General features: G+C 32.8%; 4 protein-coding genes across 21 annotated transcripts in view; 2 read left to right on the top strand and 2 right to left on the bottom strand.

Moving 5' to 3' along the window:
• Positions 1 to 606, bottom strand: part of LOC726032 (protein unc-80 homolog) — a 54,587-nt gene extending 53,981 nt beyond the window's left edge. For 9 of the 14 annotated variants that reach the window (XM_026444202.1, XM_026444215.1, XM_026444212.1 and 6 more), the window contains exon 1: positions 246 to 605. The gene's annotated coding sequence lies outside the window, so the exon portion shown is untranslated. Of the gene's footprint in view, positions 1 to 190 lie in introns of all 14 variants that reach the window. The other 5 variants (XR_003305836.1, XM_026444214.1, XM_026444216.1 and 2 more) reach the window with 2 other exon arrangements.
• Positions 607 to 3,041: 2,435 nt separating this feature from the next.
• On the bottom strand, positions 3,042 to 6,214 carry LOC102654436. Its single transcript, XM_006558845.3, has 2 exons — positions 5,656 to 6,214; positions 3,042 to 5,480 (listed from the first exon to the last, which is right to left on the bottom strand). The coding sequence occupies exons 1-2, from the start codon at positions 6,103 to 6,105 to the stop codon at positions 3,303 to 3,305; spliced, it is 2,628 nt and encodes an 875-aa protein (XP_006558908.1). The 5' UTR covers positions 6,106 to 6,214; the 3' UTR covers positions 3,042 to 3,302.
• A 416-nt stretch (positions 6,215 to 6,630) lies between these two features.
• LOC100577908 lies at positions 6,631 to 11,832 on the top strand. Of its 4 annotated transcripts, none has more exons than XM_026444301.1 (3): positions 6,631 to 7,694; positions 8,594 to 8,796; positions 9,098 to 11,832. In XM_026444301.1, exons 1-3 carry the CDS (start codon positions 7,607 to 7,609, stop codon positions 9,767 to 9,769), a joined length of 963 nt encoding a protein of 320 aa, XP_026300086.1. In that variant the 5' UTR covers positions 6,631 to 7,606; the 3' UTR covers positions 9,770 to 11,832. The 4 variants fall into 4 exon arrangements, 1 of the variants encoding a protein (XP_026300086.1); XR_003305840.1 differs by lacking the exon at positions 6,631 to 7,694 and having other exon boundaries at positions 8,438 to 8,796; positions 9,098 to 10,583; positions 11,224 to 11,832; XR_003305838.1 differs by lacking the exon at positions 6,631 to 7,694 and having other exon boundaries at positions 8,438 to 8,796; positions 9,098 to 10,583; positions 11,180 to 11,832.
• Positions 11,671 to 19,077, top strand: LOC410058 (myosin light chain alkali). Of its 2 annotated transcripts, XM_393544.6 has the most exons (6): positions 11,671 to 11,921; positions 12,209 to 12,236; positions 14,309 to 14,617; positions 15,359 to 15,445; positions 16,594 to 16,661; positions 18,394 to 19,077. In XM_393544.6, exons 1-5 carry the CDS (start codon positions 11,919 to 11,921, stop codon positions 16,623 to 16,625), a joined length of 459 nt encoding a protein of 152 aa, XP_393544.3. In that variant the 5' UTR covers positions 11,671 to 11,918; the 3' UTR covers positions 16,626 to 16,661; positions 18,394 to 19,077. The 2 variants fall into 2 exon arrangements, with proteins under 2 accessions (XP_393544.3, XP_006558909.1); XM_006558846.2 differs by lacking the exon at positions 16,594 to 16,661.
• The last annotated feature ends 1,586 nt before the right edge of the window (positions 19,078 to 20,663 follow it).

The following is a 20,663-nucleotide window of genomic DNA, read 5'->3' as shown; positions in this document are numbered from 1 at the left end:
TAAACACGTATAACCGAAATAAAATAATTAACCGAGATAGGACAAACTACATTACCGATCAATAACCAATCAAATCAATCGAACGAAATCCAAATTCTCTCGCTTCTCTCTCTTCGAGAAGAAGAAGGGAAAAAAGAATTGCAAAATAAATTTCGAGCCACCATCCTCCGACAATCCACTCTTTTCTCACCCAGAGGAGAGTTACTTCCGAGAGCCGTTACGTTTGCTGCCTCGTTGCTACGTACCTACGTGTATTAGTCGAGATACAAAGAAACAATAGCGTTAAGGGTTGGATTAGCGAGCACACACGTTTTCGAGGAATAGGGAAAGAGGAATAAATCGGCAAGAAAGATATCGCGCACTCGAGGATCCTCTCCACGGAGAGGAGGGATCGGTGAGATCTGACACGATTGGAGGACGTTGGTTGTTGCGGAGATGGAGAGAGCAGCACCGTGCAACGGAAGGAGATCACGTGGCCACACGCACACGGCCTAGTGACACAGTTGCTCTCGTTGCTTCGAGGGCCTGTGCCGCCGCTCAACGAAAGGGGAAAGGCGGGATGCACCACCGCGGCAGGATCGTGAGTGACTGAGGAGAGACACAAAGGTGGATGTGGATGTAACGCTGTTGGGAAAGGATGGGAATGCGCGCGCTACTCTTGGAAAATCCAATGCGCCGGTCGTTCCATCGATCAGCCCAGGAATCTGCTCGCTGGACCACCCCTACTTTCTGCCGGGGGCGACCCACCCTCCCCCTGCCCCGCGCGCGCCCTGCCAATTCACCTAGCATCACCTCGGCATCCGCCGAGCCTCTTCCGCGATCCACCGATCTACCACCTTTGGGAAGGTGACTTGGAAGAGGACAGAGGGGGGAGGGGATATTGGTAGATTTTTGGGTGGTAATTTTGTAGTAGTTATTTGGGTTAACCAACTTTTTCTACGTCTACGGTTAACCGACTCGAAAACGTATAAAGGAGAGAAAGGGATTGAGAGAATTATATTGAAAGATTTTTGTAACAGTTATATAGTCTTTCTCTATTTAAATAGGATAATCCATTTTTTCTGTTTTGTGAGAGAGGGATTGATAGATTGTTTTATGATTTATAATTTGTTGTATTGCTATTTATATTTATCTATGTATGAAATCTTTTCTTCATTTTGCAATAAGGAAGAGAAAAATATATATAATTCTTTTCTTTATATATATATGTAGACATACGTAGACATATATATATATGAATTGATAAATTTTTACAATAATTTTATATATTTTCTTCTATTCAAGTAGCTGACCTATTTTACCTGTTTTAGATTTAGGAAATAATAAAGTGGAATAAAATAAAAGAAAGAAGGATTGATAGATTCTTTTATAATTTATAATTTGCTATTTATCTAGCTTATGTATGAAATCTTTTCTTCACTTTGCAACAAGGAAAAGAACATATAATTCTTTTCTTTGTATATATATATAGACATATATATATATATATATATATATATATATATATATATATATATATATAAATTGATATATTTTTACAATAATTTTATATATTTTCTTCTATTCAAGTAGTTAATCTATTTTCTGTTTTGGATTTAGGAAATAATAAATTGGAATAAAAGAGGAATTGATAGATTCTTTTATAATTTATAATTTGTTTTATTGCTATTTATCTAGCTTATGTATGAAACCTTTTCTTCACTTTGCAACAAGGAAAAGAAGAATATATATAATTCTTTTTTTATATATATAGACATATATGTATAGGAATTGATAGATTTTTACAATAATTTTATATATTTTCTTCTATTCAAGTAACTAATTCATCTTTTCTGTTTTGGATTTAGAAAGATAAATTACTATTGTATTGCTATTTACATTTATCTAATTCATGAAATCTTTTCTTCACTTAGTAAGGAAGAGAAGAATGTACATAATTCTTTTTTTTCTATATATTGAAATTGATAGATTTTTACAACAATTTTATATAATTTCTTTTATTTAGATAGCTAATCCATCTTTTCTGTTTTGGATTTAGAAAGAGAGATAAATTGGGATGAAAGAGTGAAGGATTGATAGATTTTTTTATAATTTATAATTTGTTGTATTACTATTTACATTTATCTAGCCCATCTATGAAATCTTTTCTTCAATTTGCAAGGAAGACAAAAATATATATGATTCTTCCCTTTCTATATATATATATGTATAGGAATTGAGGAAATATCAATAGATTTTTACAATTATAAGTACTTTCTCTTATTCAAACTAACCTACATTTTCTGTTTTGAATAAATCTGTTTTTTTTGTGGATAACTCATTTTTTATAAAAAAATATATATATATTTAATAATAAAATAATATCTTTCATATGTTTCTATACATGAAGAAGCTTTCGAGATTTTTGCGATCAATCGATATATCTTTCTTGTCAACGTGATAAGGAAGAGAAGGGGATATAGAGTTGAGTAAATATTTCTGCCATCTTTTCTGTCATTCTTTGTGTTATTTGGCTTTTCAAGAATGAGATACGAATTGAGGAGATATTTATAATTTTATATATACATTTTTCTTTTCTTTGAATATATCTAATATCTTTTCAGTCGCTTTTAATTAACTGATTTAACTTTGCAAGACAATATTCAAGTCTAATAAATAGTTGAAATCTGGATCTGGTATTTTTAAATTTATAGAAATGCAAATGAAGTTTTACATTACTAATAAACGATTAAAAAAACGGTAAATAGTGTAAATGGTAATAATGATAAAAATTATACTTACCTGAGATTACATTTAATTTTGAAAATGCATAATTTAAACAATATCATCTCATTGATTTTGGAAGAATTAATTTTTATGTTTAAATTCTTACCTCCTCTTTATCTCCAATCCGACTAAATCATCATTATATGGAATATTGACTTTTATATATATTTTAGAACGAATGAAATAAAATCAGAAAATCGAACATTGAAAATTTTCGAAAATCGGTCAAAATGAGAGGCAGAAGTTGCATAACATTTTTTATATATTTCAAATTCTCCAAAAGTACAATCTCATTTTTATACATTATATACATATATAATAAGAAAAAGCGAAATTTCTCAATTTTGCAATAACAATTATTTACAAATAATTTTGCGATGTTTATCAACCAACGATGCTCGAGAGATGAAAGAATATAGGGATGATGGGATATAGACAGGAAGTATAAAGAACGAAGAAAAAGGATGAAGTGGAGAGGACGATAATCAGAATTATATAATACGGGCGAAAAATTGAAAAGCAGGCGCGAAGACCGCTTATTCAGCTTGATTAGAGTCCTCTTCAATATCACAAACCTCGCCGTTTCGAACTTGAATAACTTGACTGGGCTCCTTAAGGGTGTCAAGCTGTTCTTCCTCGGTGGAGGACAGTTGCCTACCAAGACACCTCTCCATGTCCCCGAGTGTTATGTCCATCTCGAACACGATCTCGTTCGAGCTCCCCTCCCTCCTCTCCTTCCTCTTCCCATCCTCGAAAGGTGTGGACGTGATCTCTATGCATATCTCCGCGCTCTTGTCGTCCCCCCTCGTCACCTCCAATTTCTCGTCAATGATCTTGCAAATATCCCTCCAAAGATTCCTCTTGCTCGGGTGCAAGTTCTCCACGAATCTCTGGAAACTCCGCCAATCCATCTCCTCCGTGCTCTCCAACACTTTCCTGTACAACAGCAACACGTCCTCCATCTTGTTCCTCCCGTAGTTCCCGTTCTTGTCTATCACGTTCTTCAACGAGGACTCGTTGTAAATGATCTTACGCGTCACGTTGCCCACGCGATCCGACAACGAGCAGGTGGCGGACGAGGATTTGTTCTCGCTGCTGTTCTTCGATCTCACCGATCTCAACGATTTGAACGTTTTGAACGACTCGAACAAATGTTTGCCGAAACGCTTCTCGCTCTTCCTCGCCTCCGGCCTCTCCCCTTTCTCGCTCGTCTTATTGCTTATCGATTCTTTGCTGCTCCACAATTTGAACCCTCCCACTATGCTCGATATAATCTGCCTGTTCGAGTACTTGTTCTTCGACGACGATCTCTTCTCCATCTCTTCTCCCGCGTTTTTATTATTATTCTCCAATTGGCTCCGCCTTGCTTCCTCCCCGCCTGCCCAACCCTCCCCGCAGTGAACCGATTTCTCCTTCGTCCAGAACCGTCTCCCCTCCTTCGAGTCGATCACCGACGGTTTCGAGGTGTCCGAACTTTTGTTGAACCTTCCGTTCTGGATCCTCTGGAGGGGCGCTTTCACCCATTCCCGGATCATGTTCTCGGCCGAGGAGGAGCTCACCATCGATGTGTTGCTCTCGTTCGCCTGGCCTATCTCGATCTGGCCACGTGGCTCGCAGTTTTCCAACGAGTCGTCCTCCATCAGGCAGGTGGCGCTCCTGAACTGTTTCAAATTCTGCACGGGCTCCAGCCTGATCGTCTTCTTCTCGTAGCTCCTCGCCAACTTCTCCTTGGGCACCAATCTCTCCCGGATCAAAAACTCCGAGTTCCGCTCGCGGTTGTTGTGCAACACGAAACTCCTCTCGTTGCTCGCGTATCTGCTAGCGTGGCGCCTCTCGCCCGATTTCGAAACGGGCTCTTTCTCTCTTCCGTCCAGCGCCTCGAGGCGGCCGCGCGCCAAATACGCCATCACGTTGCCCGACGAATTCGCACCGTGAACCACTTTAACCGTCGCCGACTCGTCGTCGTCCCGTTTCTCGCTCATCAGCGACGACCCGTCCCCCCCCACTTCCTCCCCCCCCAACTCCGACTTGGGCGTCTCGTACACGATGTCCCTTAGAATCTTCTCGTTGCACTCGTTCCCGTTCATGTCGTCCTTCGCCCTCCAATCCGGCTTCTTGCTCGCCGGTTGAACCTCGGCGTAGAACTTGCCGCCTCTCGACTTCTCCTTGCTCTCCGCATTGTTGCAAATCTGCTTCGACGTCACTTTGAACGAATTCTTCGCTCTCGCGCACTCCGACTTCCCCTCCTCGTCGTTGCTCCCCTCCTGCGTCGTGTCCTCGTTTTCGCGCTCGGCCACCATCGTCTCGACGCGTTGAGCCGGATGGGCCAAATGATAATTGTTCTCCCGTTTAACCCTCAAACTAACCTCTCTCGAACCGTACGCCTTTCCATTCTCCACCATCCTCTCCTTGCGCGAGAAACGGTTATCTTTCCTCTGCACGTTGTAATATTTGCCGAGCCGAGCGCTCGTCTGCTCCTTGTTGCCACCTCCTCTGCCTATTTGATTCTGTTTCCTGAAGTCGTCGCCACTGCTCGGTATGTCGGAGAACATTTGCGTGCTCAAGAAGTAGGAGGTGGGGAGGGGGGATATACGTTGCTCGATGAACGCGGTCTTAGGATTCGTGCAACTGACAACGCCGCAATGCCTGCACAACTTCAACGTTGGATCCGTCGATAAAAGATGGTCCAACCTCTCGTTGCTGCATCGACGCACCTGGAATCGATTAAAAATTATTTTATTCCTTTTTTTCTAAAAGTAAGAAAGTATTTTTATTTATATCTCGAAAAATTGCGAGGGAGAAAGGAATTTTCTAAAAGTATTATTTGAAATAATTCGTCGTATACGCTTCGTGTAGCGCACACGCACGCGCACGCATACTTTCACGTACCAGAGATTGTAATTTGGCGAGAACATCGAGATATCTGAACGTGGACACCAAGGAACTTTTGGACGAGTTTTTCAACGAGTCGCAAATTTTGTAAACGGCGGCCAACTCGACGAGAGGGCCGCCCTGATCCACGTCCTTGCTCACGTGCTCGTCTATCTCCCCGAAAACTTTGTTTATCGACTTCTCCATGTCCGCGTTGCACGCGTAATAACGCAATAGGAGATCGATGTCGAGGGGGCCGTCGGCACGGATCGGGTCCGCCCTCTGTTTAGAGAACGGGGAATTTCTGACGTTAGATTTCAAATTTCTTTGCACGTGTGCAACCTTCGCGCTATCGCACTCGTGAATCGTGCTCAACGTTTTTATGGAATATTCGTGGGCGGTGTCGGAAGTAGGAATTTCTGCAACAGGTTCGAAGATTCTTACTTCTATGTACTTATTTTGATCCATATCTAATGGATACGATAGCTTCTTCAGTTTCTCGATACTTGTACGGTACGGTGATATTGAAGGTACTTCAACCTGGAATAGACTGACATTTTTTTATCTGGTTTGTAGATTGTTAATATTAATATTGATTCCATTTTTAACGCTTATTTCACGTTCGCGTTTTTGCAAAATTTATCGTTAAGCAAAAATCTTCGATCGATTTATCATATATGTCGGTTGTTTTACCTTTGACGGGCTTCGACACAATTTGAGGTTATATCGGTAATTCTGTTGCAAATAAAAATTCTATTTTAATAATTTTGTAGCGTTCTATTCGATCGATTATTATTATTATTATTACAATTCTCGTCAAAATAAATGAATTTTCGTTTATTTATGTCGGTATTTGAATTCGATACGAAATTAAGTTTAGGCAATTTTATTTCGATATAAAAATTTTATTTTAGTAGATTAAATATCTTGTTGATCAATTATTATGTCAATATTATTAATTCGTTAATAATTCAATATTCGATTCGATTATCCACAATCCTGTTACAATAAAAGTTTTTATATTATAATATTTCGTAGATTAATAAACTGTTAATAATTGATCAATAATTGATCATTGATCATTAATATCTATAAATATTTGCTTGTTCGTTAATAACCGATTTTTAATTTTTATTTAACATTGAGAGACTGTCAACACTTGTCTTATGATAAAAATTTTATTTTAATATTTTATAGATTAACTCTAATTAATATCTATGAATTTTCTTTTATAATTTTGCACAAACTTCTCTAATCCTCTTTTCGTAACCTTCATTTATTTATTTAATATTCTATCCTTGATTCAACGTTGAACGTTCGGTCGACGATTCTGTTGTAATAAAATTTTTATTTTTTTTTTTTTTTTAGGTTAAATCTACTAATAATAAGAATCATTAATATTTATCCGATTTCCTTCTCTATAATTCCGTATAATTTTATTTATTCAGCGATATTCTTGCTTCGAATTGAATTTAATTTAAAAGTCAACGAGGAGTTGCAATAACAATTCTATCGTATAATAAAAATATTAACATTAATACTGTATAGGTTAGGTCTATTAACAAGATATGATTGATACGATTTTAAAAATGTTTAATTAATAAAATTATTATATTCAAAGTTGTACAATACGTTGCGTATAATCAGTTTCCATGAAGTGAATGGGCGACACCTTGAAAATATAATTTGTTCACCATCTTCTGACATTTTCCTGGACACGAGCAGACATCTTACGAGTTCACTTTAGGGTATCGATAACCCTACGTAAATTTCGTATTCTCAGTTCATATTTAAACTTATTTGTTCATCAATTTAATAGATACGTTGATCGAATAAAGTGTGAAATTCAAAAACAGTACGAACGCACAATTGGCAAAATTCAAGTGCATGCGTATTTGCCATGCTCGTGTAAAACGTGACGATCGCAACCGTTAACAGCTACCGATTTCAGTTCTTTGTCGATTTGATAATGCCTCAAATTATGGTCGAAGCTTTCGCAAAAAGTTTAATTGACAAGATAATGTTAGAAGCTTTCGATGTGGTTGATACGAATGAAGGTGAGCAGTTGTTATTGTCCGACGTAAATAGGACATTTCGTTGAATTTTGTTTTATTTAGGTTCTGTTGCACAATGCTAGATTGTGAATTTTTTACACAACTGAAACGTGTTCAAACGTTCAACTAATATGTGACGTTATGTAGGATATATGCAATTGGTATATATACGTGTATATATATTAATTATATACGTTTGTGAAATAATTTTAATTGCGTACATCTATCATAATTTATATCATAATGATATATGGCAATAATTTTTTCAAGGTTTCCTGCTTGGTAAATCGGTATCGTTTGTTTGAAAAAATTAACTTGTAAATTGAAAAATAACATTTTCACATCTGTATGTATGTATGTATATCTAATATTTAAATTTTAAATTTGATCTAATTACGTCTTATTACTTTATGTATCATCACTGCAGATTTCTCTTATTTTCGGTATCTCGGTTTTTTAAATTCCATTGAATTGTATTCCTGTGAACTTTTTATATATACAAAAAATTTCTTTCCCAAATGAAAAAAGTATATTTTAAGCTATCATCGAATATCAATTAAGACGATAACGTATTAGAAATATAATTTATATAAAAATCCACAATCTAGTTATTACATATATCTCATTTATTGCAATAAATGATTCAAAAAATCCAATCTTTTAAATTGTTAATATAAAAATAATTATATTTTTTTCTTTTAATAAGCGAGCTTTCTATTTGAAAATAATTTTTCTTTTATATCGTTGTTAACAAAACTGTGTGTGTGTGTGTGAATGTGTGTAAAACGATTCCCTTTATTTTTAAGCAAATTTAAAGGAAATATAAGTATGTTATTCGCGTAGACAGGAATTCGAATTAATTTTGACAAATTGCAATCAACGAAAAAAAATAACGTTGCCAGAAAAATTACAAATGCCGGATAATCGACAAGAAACGACCGATACCCAATCGCAGGCTGCGCAACAAATGCAGGATCTTTTGTGTACAGATCGAAACGAGACGGAAAATGCGGAGATAATAGAGAAGATGGTATGTGGTTTACACAATCTGCAAATCGGAGATTCGACTCCTATGCCTTTACACCTATCTAAATTAGAGAAACAGGTAATTCTAATATCTCCTCTTATTTTAATTAGAATTAGAAATCTAATCAAAATCATTATATATTTTATTTTATCTCATTAACAAAAATTCTAGAAAATTATTTATTATCAAATAAAAATATGATAAAATTATATACATATATACATACATCAGATCCATTATCTTAAAAAAAAAAAAATTATTAATTGCTATTAAATTATTAGAATTATTAAAATTATTTCTTAAAAAAAAAAAAAAGTGATTTAAGAATAGATCTCCAATCCCTGTTCCCCAAGAATTAATACAATTTCCGGATCCACAGGTGAAACACATCGTGCACAACATCGACAATATCATATACACGGAGCCCGCCAGCCCCGTTGAGACGCATTCGACCCAGGGCCAGGGCGACGTGCACCAGATTATCCACGACGCGGTGATCGAGATGGCGGCTGACCCGACCTGCGCCCGCCTTGAGAAGGTGACCGACAGTTCCGAGGCGACGAGGGTGTCCACCAGCCTCATATATCGAATGATCGAGGAGCTCGAGTCGAGGATGGGGGAGCGGGGCAAGGAGGAGGAGAACGAGGAGAAGAAGCCGTCCGGGCCGGCCGTGAGCAAGGAGAAGATCGAGGTTTGGGAGGAGTCCGAGGAGCAATTCATAAGGACCATAGAGAGTATCGACGACCCGGATCAAAATTACGTCGAGTCCGTCCCCGAGAGCAGGACGGACGTTTGCGACTTCGCCTACGACGGGCTTGCGTCGTCCTTCGTCGGCTCCTCGACGCCCTTCCCCAAGAACTCGTCCCTCGAGGAGGTGGCCATCGAGGACATCACCCCCTCCCCCCTACCCCCCGAAGTGGAGCAACGCCCGTCCGGGAAGACGAAGAGTCTTACCCACAACGAGACGCAGTCCGAGGAATTGAAGAAGAAGGGTATCCTGAGCAGAACGAGGAAGCTGTTCCGCACGATTTTCGGGCGTAGAAAGAAATGATTTTTCGGGGACGGCCGAGTCGTCCAGTTTTTTTTTTTTCTCTCCCCTCTTCTCCTCCTCTTCCTCCTTCTCGATGGAATATAAAAAAAGCAGGAAAAAAAAAAATAAAAAACACACGTACACGAATATACACACACGCATACACACACATATACACGCACACACACAATTTGTAAAACCTATAATTTTTTTTTTTAAAACGCGAAACGCTCTCCTCGAGCCGATTTAAATATAAACTCCCTAGTTTAGTCATCAACTGGCCACGCGTGCAGCGTAGTCTAACCTCTTACCGAGTTATATATATATTTATGTTCATATATATATATGTATATATATATATATGAATATAAGACGTGAAATAAATTCCACGCGTTCCTAAGGACACCGTGGAGGGAAAGATGTAGTTTACAAATTTTTATATAATGCAGTGTCTTTTTTTTTTTTTTTTTTTTTTTTTTTTGGTAAACAATAAAGTTTATTTTAATTTTGAACGAAGGGTTAAGTTGAATATGAGATTCTGTGTCATTTTACCAGTTTTTTTTTTTTATTTAATTCGAATCGTAATTGTATCTGATAACAACGATACTTGGTGGATCTAAGAGGCTAAATTGATTAATCGTTGTTGATTTGATGTTTGATATGGATAAAAGAATCTTCGAAAAAAAAAGAAAGAAAGAAAGAAAGAAAGAAAGAAATGGAATTTGACCAATTTGGCTTCTCAGTGTTTATATCAAATGGATTGTTAAACGGTTGAAAGTAATTGTGGAAGAAAATTTATAACACCGGGAACCTTTACTTATTGATATTGTTAATAGTAAGTGTATTGACAAGGTAATATACGTATGATGCATAAAATTTATTTTTACGTATACAGAGTGTCCTGTTTTGAATATCTCGAAATCTATATAACGATATTGAAAAATATTTGGAGAAAAATTAAATGATTTGAATGGTTAACGGGGAATTTTTCGCGTTGACACGAATGATGAATTTCTAGTTTCTCGCGAGATACGTGTCCCTAGTCGACTTTCTAGATGAAGAGTTCAGAAACCAATCGAAACCAACGTAAGTATTTTCTGGAAAATGGATAACCATTCGAGAATCCCTTTCTTGTCTAAATTTTTAATCGATAAATCAATTATTTTAATTGATTTGCCAACTTTGGAAATTTGGACAATAAAGGAATTTTTTAATTATATAAGTCGCTTAAGATGAACCATACGTTAGAGTTTATATTTCTGAATCTTCTAAACATTTAAATTTTTATCTAAAATATTTCCCAATATCATTAATTTCCACGATATTCGAGTGTATCATTTTAAATAGGACATTCCATTCTTCTTCGTCTTCATTCCAATACTTCTTTACCAACGTTATGTAATATATTACCAACGTAACATATCCCATTAGGAATAACGAATAATTTCTAAAATTTCACCGTGCATTCACACTAGTGACTCATAGAATTCCGTTAACAATTCGATCGTGCAAATGGGCCAATTTCAACGTGACAAAAATACACGAAAACAAGAATCGAATTTAAGGTATGTATGTATTTCCCTTATAAACCCGTTATAAATATCGAATGATTTAGTAACTTTTTAAAATTTCACCATATGATAAAATACATTGTAAAACTAGTAACTCGCGGATTGACCCATAAAATTTCACCGAAATGAGCCGTGCAAATGGGTCAATTTCAACTCGATCGAGAGAAAACGATTCAATTTCAATCTGATAAGAAATAGAAATGCGGAAATTGGCCGAGTTTTAAGGGCCGTGCACGACTAGGTGCACGGAATCGAAGGCCAATCAGGTGTGTATATTTTCGTTTCTCTCTTCTCTTTATAACCCGTGTCGCAGATCTGGCAGCCCTGACACGCGTACGCCACCGGCTGAAAACCATTTATCGTAGCAGGAAGCGCAGCTTTGAACCCGCGTTAAGCTTCTCGAACTGTTTTTGGACCGCGGTGTTGCCGATATACCCTCCTCCTCCAAACTCTCCTCGGCCAGATCTCCCTGTTAATTCTCGTGTGTCCTGACAACCGCGCCATCTACAGAAATAAAATGAATAAATTTGGTAACACCCGATACCACTTCTGGTTCACGCTCCGTACGATTAACATCTTGGCCAGACTAGACTAGAAACATGGTGAGCTTGCCGATTTTCTCGTCCAATCGCTCGATATATGTGCGATCTGAGAATTTGAAAAATTTTTCCCCATAAAAATATATCCTTAAATTTGCTTTTAAATATTTTTCTCTTTATATTTTAAATCTTAAATTATTTATCATTTATTATTTATATTCGAATAATTTTCAGTAGGTTTCAAATATTTGTACAATTTTACGTGGTGGTTAATTTTTAAAGTATCTCTTTTTTTTTTTTTTCCTATATTTTTTCATCGATAAAAAATGTTTCTCTTTTGAATTTTGCAGGCAGATCTCAGCGCCAAGGAAGTCGAAAGTGAGTAAAACGTATATGGGAAGTAGTTGATTTGTGTGTTTGATCTAATCTGTGCGATAAAAATAAAAAAATGAAATTTGAGAGAACAAAGGATTGTAAAATCGTAACGTTTTTTTTTTCTCTTTTTTTTCTTTTTTTTTTTTTTTAAGATAACCAGTGAATTGTCGAGTGAATATATTGCGAGTCATTTCGTGTGTAACCGGAAGTGAGGGAAATTTTCCACGGAGATGGGATTTAAATGTCGCGAGGGAAATAAAAGTTAAAGATCAAAGAAAAACGTGCTCGTGTAAAAAGGTTCTACGAAAGATATAAAATATTATCGTAGATTCACGATCATGATATTTTTGTTCGAGGAAGTTAAACTCCTCGCAGTAAAAATATATTATATTCGTTTTACGTTCAATACGTTCTTCAAAAAAAAAGAATCGAGAAAAATTTAAAATTCGTATTTATATCCCGCGAATATTGCGGAATTAAAATTTCCGTATCTTTAAATCCAACTTTCCGATATCGATAAATTTTATTTTATTTTCGAATAATATTTGCATGAATATGAATAACCTATAATATTTGAATAAACGTATTAATAACGTACATTGAATAATATTCATCCAGTTAAGATGAACCAAGAAAATTATGAAAGAGAGAATTTGATATGAATACTTATAAATAATTCCTTTCTCCTTGTTATAATCATACAATTAATAGCAATAAAATTGTTTCATATTTATCGAATGTTACAAATAATTCCGTTGGAGATAAAAATTGGCGAGTAATTGAACGAAATTGATCATCGTTGCCGAATAAAATTTTCAAATTTTCAAATTTTCAAAACGAAACTCAATCGCAAAATTTAGAAAATTCAATGTTCTTTTGAATCGAACTTTATAGAACAGCATATATATATATATATAAAATCCGTATATTTTTGGACATGTAACACGTTTTCTAAATGTAAATAGTAACGCCTCGTGGCAAGTGTTACGTAAGTATTCGGTAAAACAGAGAGTAGTGTAATCACCCCCAGAAGGGGAAGCGTGATTTCAAAAATAGTTAATGCCGTGCTCTTATATGGCTCGGCGGGGGTAATCTGACCCACTACTTCTACAAGCAACTTCTTGAATCGGTTGCTGGGTGGGAGCCGCTGCCGTCTCAAAATAGAATAATATTTTTGAACCAGGTACGCACGAAGAGCCGCGTTGATATTAACCCAGATTTCACGTAGCGTATACGTTCCTAAATTTGACATTTTTTTTTTTTTAACCCTTTCTATGGACGAATTGTGAAAATAAATTGTTTTCTCCTCCCTCCCCCCCTATTTTTTTTCGCGTAAAATGATTTGAAACGAGTTTGAGTCGCCAATTTGATGGCATGGCGATCTTGTTTACTCACCAATGTTTATCTTATCGTACAGAAGAAGAGGTTTTTATGGAATTTTTAATTTTTCGAAAGAAAAATTATTAGTTTCGAAAAGGAAGAAATGTGAAATTTCGATTAGATAATAAAAATATTAAATCTTGACGTTTCTCGAGAGAAAAATTTTTTTTTTTGAGATGCTTATTTCTTAGATTTCTATATTTAAATATCCTTTAAAATAATGTTTAAAAGTTGTATAATCTTGGCGGGGAATAATTCTCAAGATGATTCATTGTTTCATATATTTGCCATCAATTTACGTAATAACTTTTAAAATTTTATTATTAAAGAATAACGTTGAAAATTCTAGCTATGCATTATATATTTTCAGATTATTTCGAAATTTCTTTTTCCATAGATATTATCATTAATCATCTTACGTGTAATATTATTCCAAAATTAAAATATTCCTAATCCTTTATTTATCAAAGCTTTATCATTCATTTTACAAAATCTTGAAATAAATGATTTTTTCATTCATAATATAATTTATAAGTATAAATATACAACTAATAATATAATAAATATAATATATATATATAATAATAAATATAATAATATAATATAATATAATAATATAATATAATAATATAATAGAATTCTTTCTTACTTTTTTCTTTTTCTTTATTATTCTTATTATTATTATTATTAAATAGAGGCAGAATTCGCCTTCTCCATTTATGACGCCGATGGCACCAACGTGATCGACGCCATCGATCTTGGTAACGTTCTTCGCGCCCTGAATCTGAATCCAACAAACGCCACCATCGAGAAACTTGGAGGAACGAAAAAGAAGGGTGAAAAATTGATGAAGCTCGACGAATTTTTACCAATCTACAGCCAGTGCAAAAAGGACAAGGATCAGGGATGCTACGAGGACTTTGTCGAGTGTTTGAAATTATACGACAAACAGGAGAATGGAACTATGCTTGGCGCTGAATTGTCACATACACTGCTCGCGCTTGGTAATATAATTATTCCGCTGTTATATTGTGCTATATATTATTCTATTTCTGCATTTACACTGAAAAATATTAGAAATTGAAATCTTGAATTTCTGCATTCGTGTAGATCGGAAAATTTTATTTCGAACTTGAAATTCTAGAAGATTTTTTTTGTTTGTTTTCTTTCTTTTAGATTATTTCATCAAATTTAAATAAATTTTTACTTTTGGGATTGGAAATGAGTTGAAACGTAATTTTTAGATCCATAAAACTCGAGACTTTGTGACATGTAGAAATCTTAGAATCTCTACAAACCTTTTTTTTTTTTCTTATTTTTTTCTTAAGGAATAAATTTAAGAATTAAAATCTTAATAAATTTTCATTTTTGGAATAATAATAATAATAATAATCGTGACAATTACATTAATTTAAATATATCAAATCAAATTTCTTAAATACAAACACAATTATCATTAGTTAGATAAAAATGAATTCGTGTCATCACAACATTCTTCTAAATTATTTATACAAATCATTTCGTTTTATATTAAAAACAAAAATATCAAAAGAATTCGAGATTCGAGATCTTTTATTTGATAGAATTTCGAGTATTGAAAAGTAGGCACCTAGAAAAAAATAAAAATTATTTTCATTAAATCGAATTCAATAAATATAAAATATAAAATAACATTCAATTATTATAATTCTAGAAAAATAAATTTTTTCTATTTTGTATAAACGATACTTGTAATTGTGAATCAGGCGAAAAACTGTCCGACGCAGAGGTGGAAGAAGTGTTGAAGGATTGTATGGACCCAGAAGACGAGGATGGTTTTATCCCCTATACTCGTAAGTATCGATCCATTCCAAGGAGCACATGCATCTCGCGAAATAGAGGAAGAAACAAAGCGTGTTACACGAGCTGCATCAGTGAGTCACATTAATGTAGAGCATTGCTAGATTAAAGAGGAGCAGCAGCGAGCAATAAAAATACACGGCATGCCTGAAAAGTAATGGAGCTGACAATGTATTCAAAAATTCAAACGTTCATAATATTCATCAAAAATCGTTCCTTTCGTTCGATTCACTGTTCTTTTGCCATCATTGGACCATTCAAGAAATTTCTAAAAGTCTGATAAAAATTTTTAAATCGATTGAAATATTGTGATTTCTTTTCACTTATATTTTTAGTCTCTGGGAATTGGAATTATTGTACAGTGCTGGATTAAATATATTCATTACATAGAAAAATACATTAAGTTAATAAGAGAAATGAATTAAGAGAAAATAAATTAATTTTTAGAATATAATATTATGATGGAATATTCATTCCATGTTTGAATAACAAATCTTGAATAATCGAATATATTATTATTTATTTTTTGATTGAAAATCCAAAAGTCTTAAGATATCTTTCAATCCAAATATAATATTGATTTACTATTTCTTACTAGATTATAAATATTAAATTAGATAAATTTTCCTATAAAGTTATCTGTAGTGTAATATAAAATTAATTATTTAAGTTAAACAATACTTCTTTTTTCACGTCTTTCGTTATTTAAATTTTTTTATATTTCAATAATCATATTAACAAAACATTATTTCATTACACATTTTGCATCATTTCGATCATTATAACAATTTTCCATTTACGAAAAATACGAAATATAAACATAACCTAGAAAATTTCATAGATGGCGCTTCGTAAAAAGAAAATCCCTTTACTTTTCAGACATACTGTTCATGCATTTTGTCAGCAATTCGTTCAACCAGTAGACCTTGATGTTACAGTAGAAAGTGTAAACAAACGATTGTCCCCCCCCTCTCTTCCCCCGCCCCGCCCCCTTTGTACGGTGTTCAGCAGCTTAGTCCCGTAGAGTATACTTTTACACAGCCGCCCAAAATGCCCAGGAAGTCAGAGGACTCGATTCAGGACCCCAATTCACCCCTCTCCCCTATCATTTAACATTTCCACGTGTTTTGTGTTTCTACAGCGTTCTTGAAGAAGATGATGGTGCTATTGTAAGCAAACAGGATGTCAGTGTCGCAAAGATCGTCCTTCGTAAGTAGTATCCTGTAGTGTACACTTCCTATATATATGCTTCTCTCTTTTTCTCTCTCTCTCTTTCTTTCTCTGTCTCTTCTCTCCTTATTCTTTCGTTCTTTCTTCTCTTCTTTGACGCTATTTTTGCCTTTATACATGTTTATACACAAATATTAACACAAATATTCTTTTATGTTTTCACCACTCACATGTCACAGTTTATAGGACGCAACGAATCTACGTGGCAGGGATGCTGAAATCGATAACCTGCTTCTCGTACAGCAACACGTATACAAAAGCTTAAGGCATATTCATGCGCGAGATCCGTGACTCCGAGAGTGTCGTTGACGAAAACGTTTCAGAAAACGATCGTCGACTTTAATCGTTTTTCTCAAGTTGTTCGTCGATTATGAGAATAAAAATTGCTGTCGTGTCATTTCTTTTTTTTTCTTTTTTTTTTTTTTAATCGTCTTGGTAAATTAATCTTTTCTTAATCGATTCTTTTAGAAGCATTGAAATCTTAAAATTCTTCGAAATTTTTTGCAATTTTTGAATTTTGAAATTCTCTTTTTATTTAATCGATGATAGTTCGAAGTCATTATAATTGGTAAAAATTTGTCCATTCACATTATAGTTTAAATAAAATATGAGAATTTAATTTTTTAAAAAGTCAATCGATTATTGTTATTAAAAGTTTAGATGTTACAAAAAATTAACTAGGAATCCAAAATTTCATATAAAATCGATAGTTTAATTTTTTTTCTCTCAATATTCAAAAACTTTTGTTGTATTATTATATATAAATTACTTAAATACATAATATCTGAAATTTTGAAATTGATTACAATTTAAAATTATAGAAACTAATAATTGCAATAAATAGATTTCATAATTTGGTATATAATAATAAAATAAATATAATTCGAAATTTATTATACACATTGTTACAGAATTACATTTAATATTTAAATAATTTGTTACATATTCATGTCACGGATTTCATAAACTTAAAAAAAAACAATTTAAATCATGTGTTTCTTTATAACAACATTATTACAATATATATATTAATTATCTACATTATTTCTAAAAATAAAAGTATTTATTTCCAATTTGAATTAGATTATTGCTTTTCATTAATATTAATGAACGATGAAATCCTCAAATGTATACTATTTTCGCAGTATATCCGAATCTACTACAGAACTTATATCAAGCTTAATATTTTCTGGAAAAATGGAACCACAGAGTATTTTAAATTTAATACAAATGTATATAGTTTAATATGATTTTGCACAACAACCCTTGTGTCAATAGCCAAAAATAATAGATATTATTAAATTTTCTAAATTTAATAATTTTCTAATAATTGACAAAATTCAAAATAGAATCTTATCTCATTTCTATATTTAATATCTAAATCTAAATTTAATAATTTTCTAATAATTGACAAAATTCAAAATAGAATCATTCCTTATCTCATTTCTATTCACAAATATCTTTCTCTTCCCATGACGATTTGAAAATGTTTCAAGAGGATAATAAGCTAACAGATTCTTAATTTTAATTAATTAAAAAAAGTTAATCGAAGATTGACACGAGGGTTAAACTATCGCTTGTACTATATTCAGCTTATATTCGTGTATTATAGCACCAAGTTCGATTGGCACAAAGGTGGACTGTATATATAAATATATATTGCTCTTCTCGGACAGCAATCGTGTTAATACAGTTCTTTTTTCGTTTCTAGCGTTCCTTCGTAGATTATGCGAAAGAGAAGAGGACTAGTGAAGCAACAACACTTCAATCATAACGTTGGTACTCGCCCATCGGCAGTCTCCACCTCGAGAAGGGACATGTTCACCCATCATACTCATCATAACTGTTTATCCCCTGTTAAAAATATCTCGTGGCGCTTTTAAGCGTATTTCGCGCAAAACGATCGAATAATTAATTTAAAAAAAAAAAACGTTTTGTCGCAATGTTTTGTAAAATTCTAATTCCTTCAACAGAAAAATAAATATAATTAGAAAGGGAATATGATGCGAAACATTAATCAAAAGACGTACAAGGTTAATTAATTGTTTTATTCGGTTATGAATAAATAAATATATATATATATATATAAAGTATATATAATATTGTTGTAACATATATATGTATTTATAATAAAAAACGATAAATGATATTTTAATATATGTATGGCAAATACCGAATATCGAAGAAGAAATATTATATATCGATATTATTTTATTTCTTGTCGGTTGATTTAATAAATCGTGTCCTTTGTCACAATCTTCAGAGAGGAAATTTGAAATATTATTACTTGCCGATCTGTAACACATCTACGTCTACATATGACTTGCTTCAAATGTTGGGATGATGTTATAATTAAATAATGTAAATAAAATCATAGAAACACGTTTTGTACAAATCCTGAGCGTCTCTCACTCTTCACACGAATAATATGATAATCTTTAGATTATCAGATTGATTAGAAGTAGGTGAATCTTATGTCAGCTAGCATTGGTGTAATTTCATTCACTCTATTCCTCGAATATTTTAGGAAATATAAAATTTCGTGTACTTCCACTTCATTTATTTTTCACTATCTTTCTTAATTTTTTATTAATTATTTTAAAGTATTTATAATAATTTATCAGTTGTTTTGTTGAAATATTTCCAATTGGGTATTTATTATCTTTATTTCAATAAGTACAGTTTGTAGAAATTACTTAAAAATGTTTATAATAGGATTAGAAATTTACATACATATAAATATTATAAATGGAGGAAGAAATATGATTTTGATAAAAAGTTGAATGTGAAATATGAATATTTCATAACACAAAATATTTGTCAAAGTCATCTGTCAGATGAAAGAAAATTAGGACATTGCATACAATTGAAAACAAATCTTCAGAAAAAGAGAGAATCTTGCATAATTGGAGATCATTAAAGGATAAGGTTGTATAAGAATCAAATATAACCTAGAGATTTTATTTCATTTGAATGAAAAGGTGATTTGGAAAAATCAGTCGTTGAATACAAATTTCTTTTTCTTGAGTCAAAGTTATTTTTAAATTTCATTAATAATTCATTTCTGAGTCTTTTCAAATCATAACAGAATATGAATGAAATTGTAATTTTTTGAAGTTATGAATATTATGAAAGATAGATATATTAAGATTTTAATAAGAAATTTTATTAAGTTGTACATTTTTTTACTCAACAAGTAAAATGCATACTCATATTAATTATTATTTTTTAAAAAAGTATAAGTTTAACATAATTTTATTTATTTATTATGTAATATACATATATGATTCAAATTTAAAGTATATAAATTTCAAATATTTATTCGTATTTAATAAACATCTTAAAAATTGAATAAAAATTAATGAAATTGTCAGAACGGATAAGAAATATTTATTATTCTATAAAATCAGAAAAATGAAATTATTAGATTGAAAATATAAAATCAGAAATATAAATTTCTGAAATAGATAAATAGAAATCAATTTCTCCAGTGATTCAGAATTTTTACAAATAAATTTTTCCAATAAATATCTATGTAAAGATATAATATTTCAATTATATATATAATGTTAAAATTCATGAACGATTTTTAGAAAGTTTATTCTAGACACAAAAACAAAAGCGCGAAAATATTTATTAAGTTTTATTAAGTTTTTTCATTCTATTTCTTTTTTTAGTTTCATGAAGTATAAAATAATTTGACGAGTAAATCTCAGTTGATATTTTTGTATACTATTAATATTGTTATGTTTGTTTCAGTGGCTAGAATCATTCAAAAACAATTAACACTATATTTTAGTATAAACACTATTTTAAAATAAGTATAGAAAAATATAAAGAAAATAACATTTCATGGTGTAATTTAATAAGCACTTTAAATAAGTAATTTTTAATTTCAATATATTTTTAATTATTGTAGTGCATGCAAAAACTCAATTTATTTTCTATGTTTAAGAGAGAGAAAAAAGTGCTTCGATGCTC

The sequence above is a fragment of the Apis mellifera genome, linkage group LG12 (genome assembly GCF_003254395.2).
Source record: "Apis mellifera strain DH4 linkage group LG12, Amel_HAv3.1, whole genome shotgun sequence".
Lineage (NCBI taxonomy): Eukaryota > Metazoa > Arthropoda > Insecta > Hymenoptera > Apidae > Apis > Apis mellifera.
Note: the sequence above shows the minus strand (reverse complement) of the source record. Positions and strands in the feature narration are given on the sequence as shown.

What these genes read in the sequence shown, in the direction of transcription:
- LOC102654436 (XM_006558845.3), bottom strand. Translation starts at nt 6,105, where the DNA reads ATGGATCAAAATAAGTACATAGAAGTAAGAATCTTCGAACCTGTTGCA. An exon ending in TCGCCAAATTACAATCTCTG is followed by an intron (nt 5,481 to 5,655) that starts GTACGTGAAAGT and finishes AATCGATTCCAG; the next exon opens with GTGCGTCGATGCAGCAACGA.
- LOC410058 (XM_006558846.2), top strand. An exon ending in CAGCGCCAAGGAAGTCGAAA is followed by an intron (nt 12,237 to 14,308) that starts GTGAGTAAAACG and finishes ATTATTAAATAG; the next exon opens with AGGCAGAATTCGCCTTCTCC. An exon ending in TGGTTTTATCCCCTATACTC is followed by an intron (nt 15,446 to 18,393) that starts GTAAGTATCGAT and finishes TTTCGTTTCTAG; the next exon opens with CGTTCCTTCGTAGATTATGC.
- LOC100577908 (XM_026444301.1), top strand. Translation starts at nt 7,607, where the DNA reads ATGCCTCAAATTATGGTCGAAGCTTTCGCAAAAAGTTTAATTGACAAG. An exon ending in TGTGGTTGATACGAATGAAG is followed by an intron (nt 7,695 to 8,593) that starts GTGAGCAGTTGT and finishes TAACGTTGCCAG; the next exon opens with AAAAATTACAAATGCCGGAT. An exon ending in TATCTAAATTAGAGAAACAG is followed by an intron (nt 8,797 to 9,097) that starts GTAATTCTAATA and finishes CCGGATCCACAG; the next exon opens with GTGAAACACATCGTGCACAA.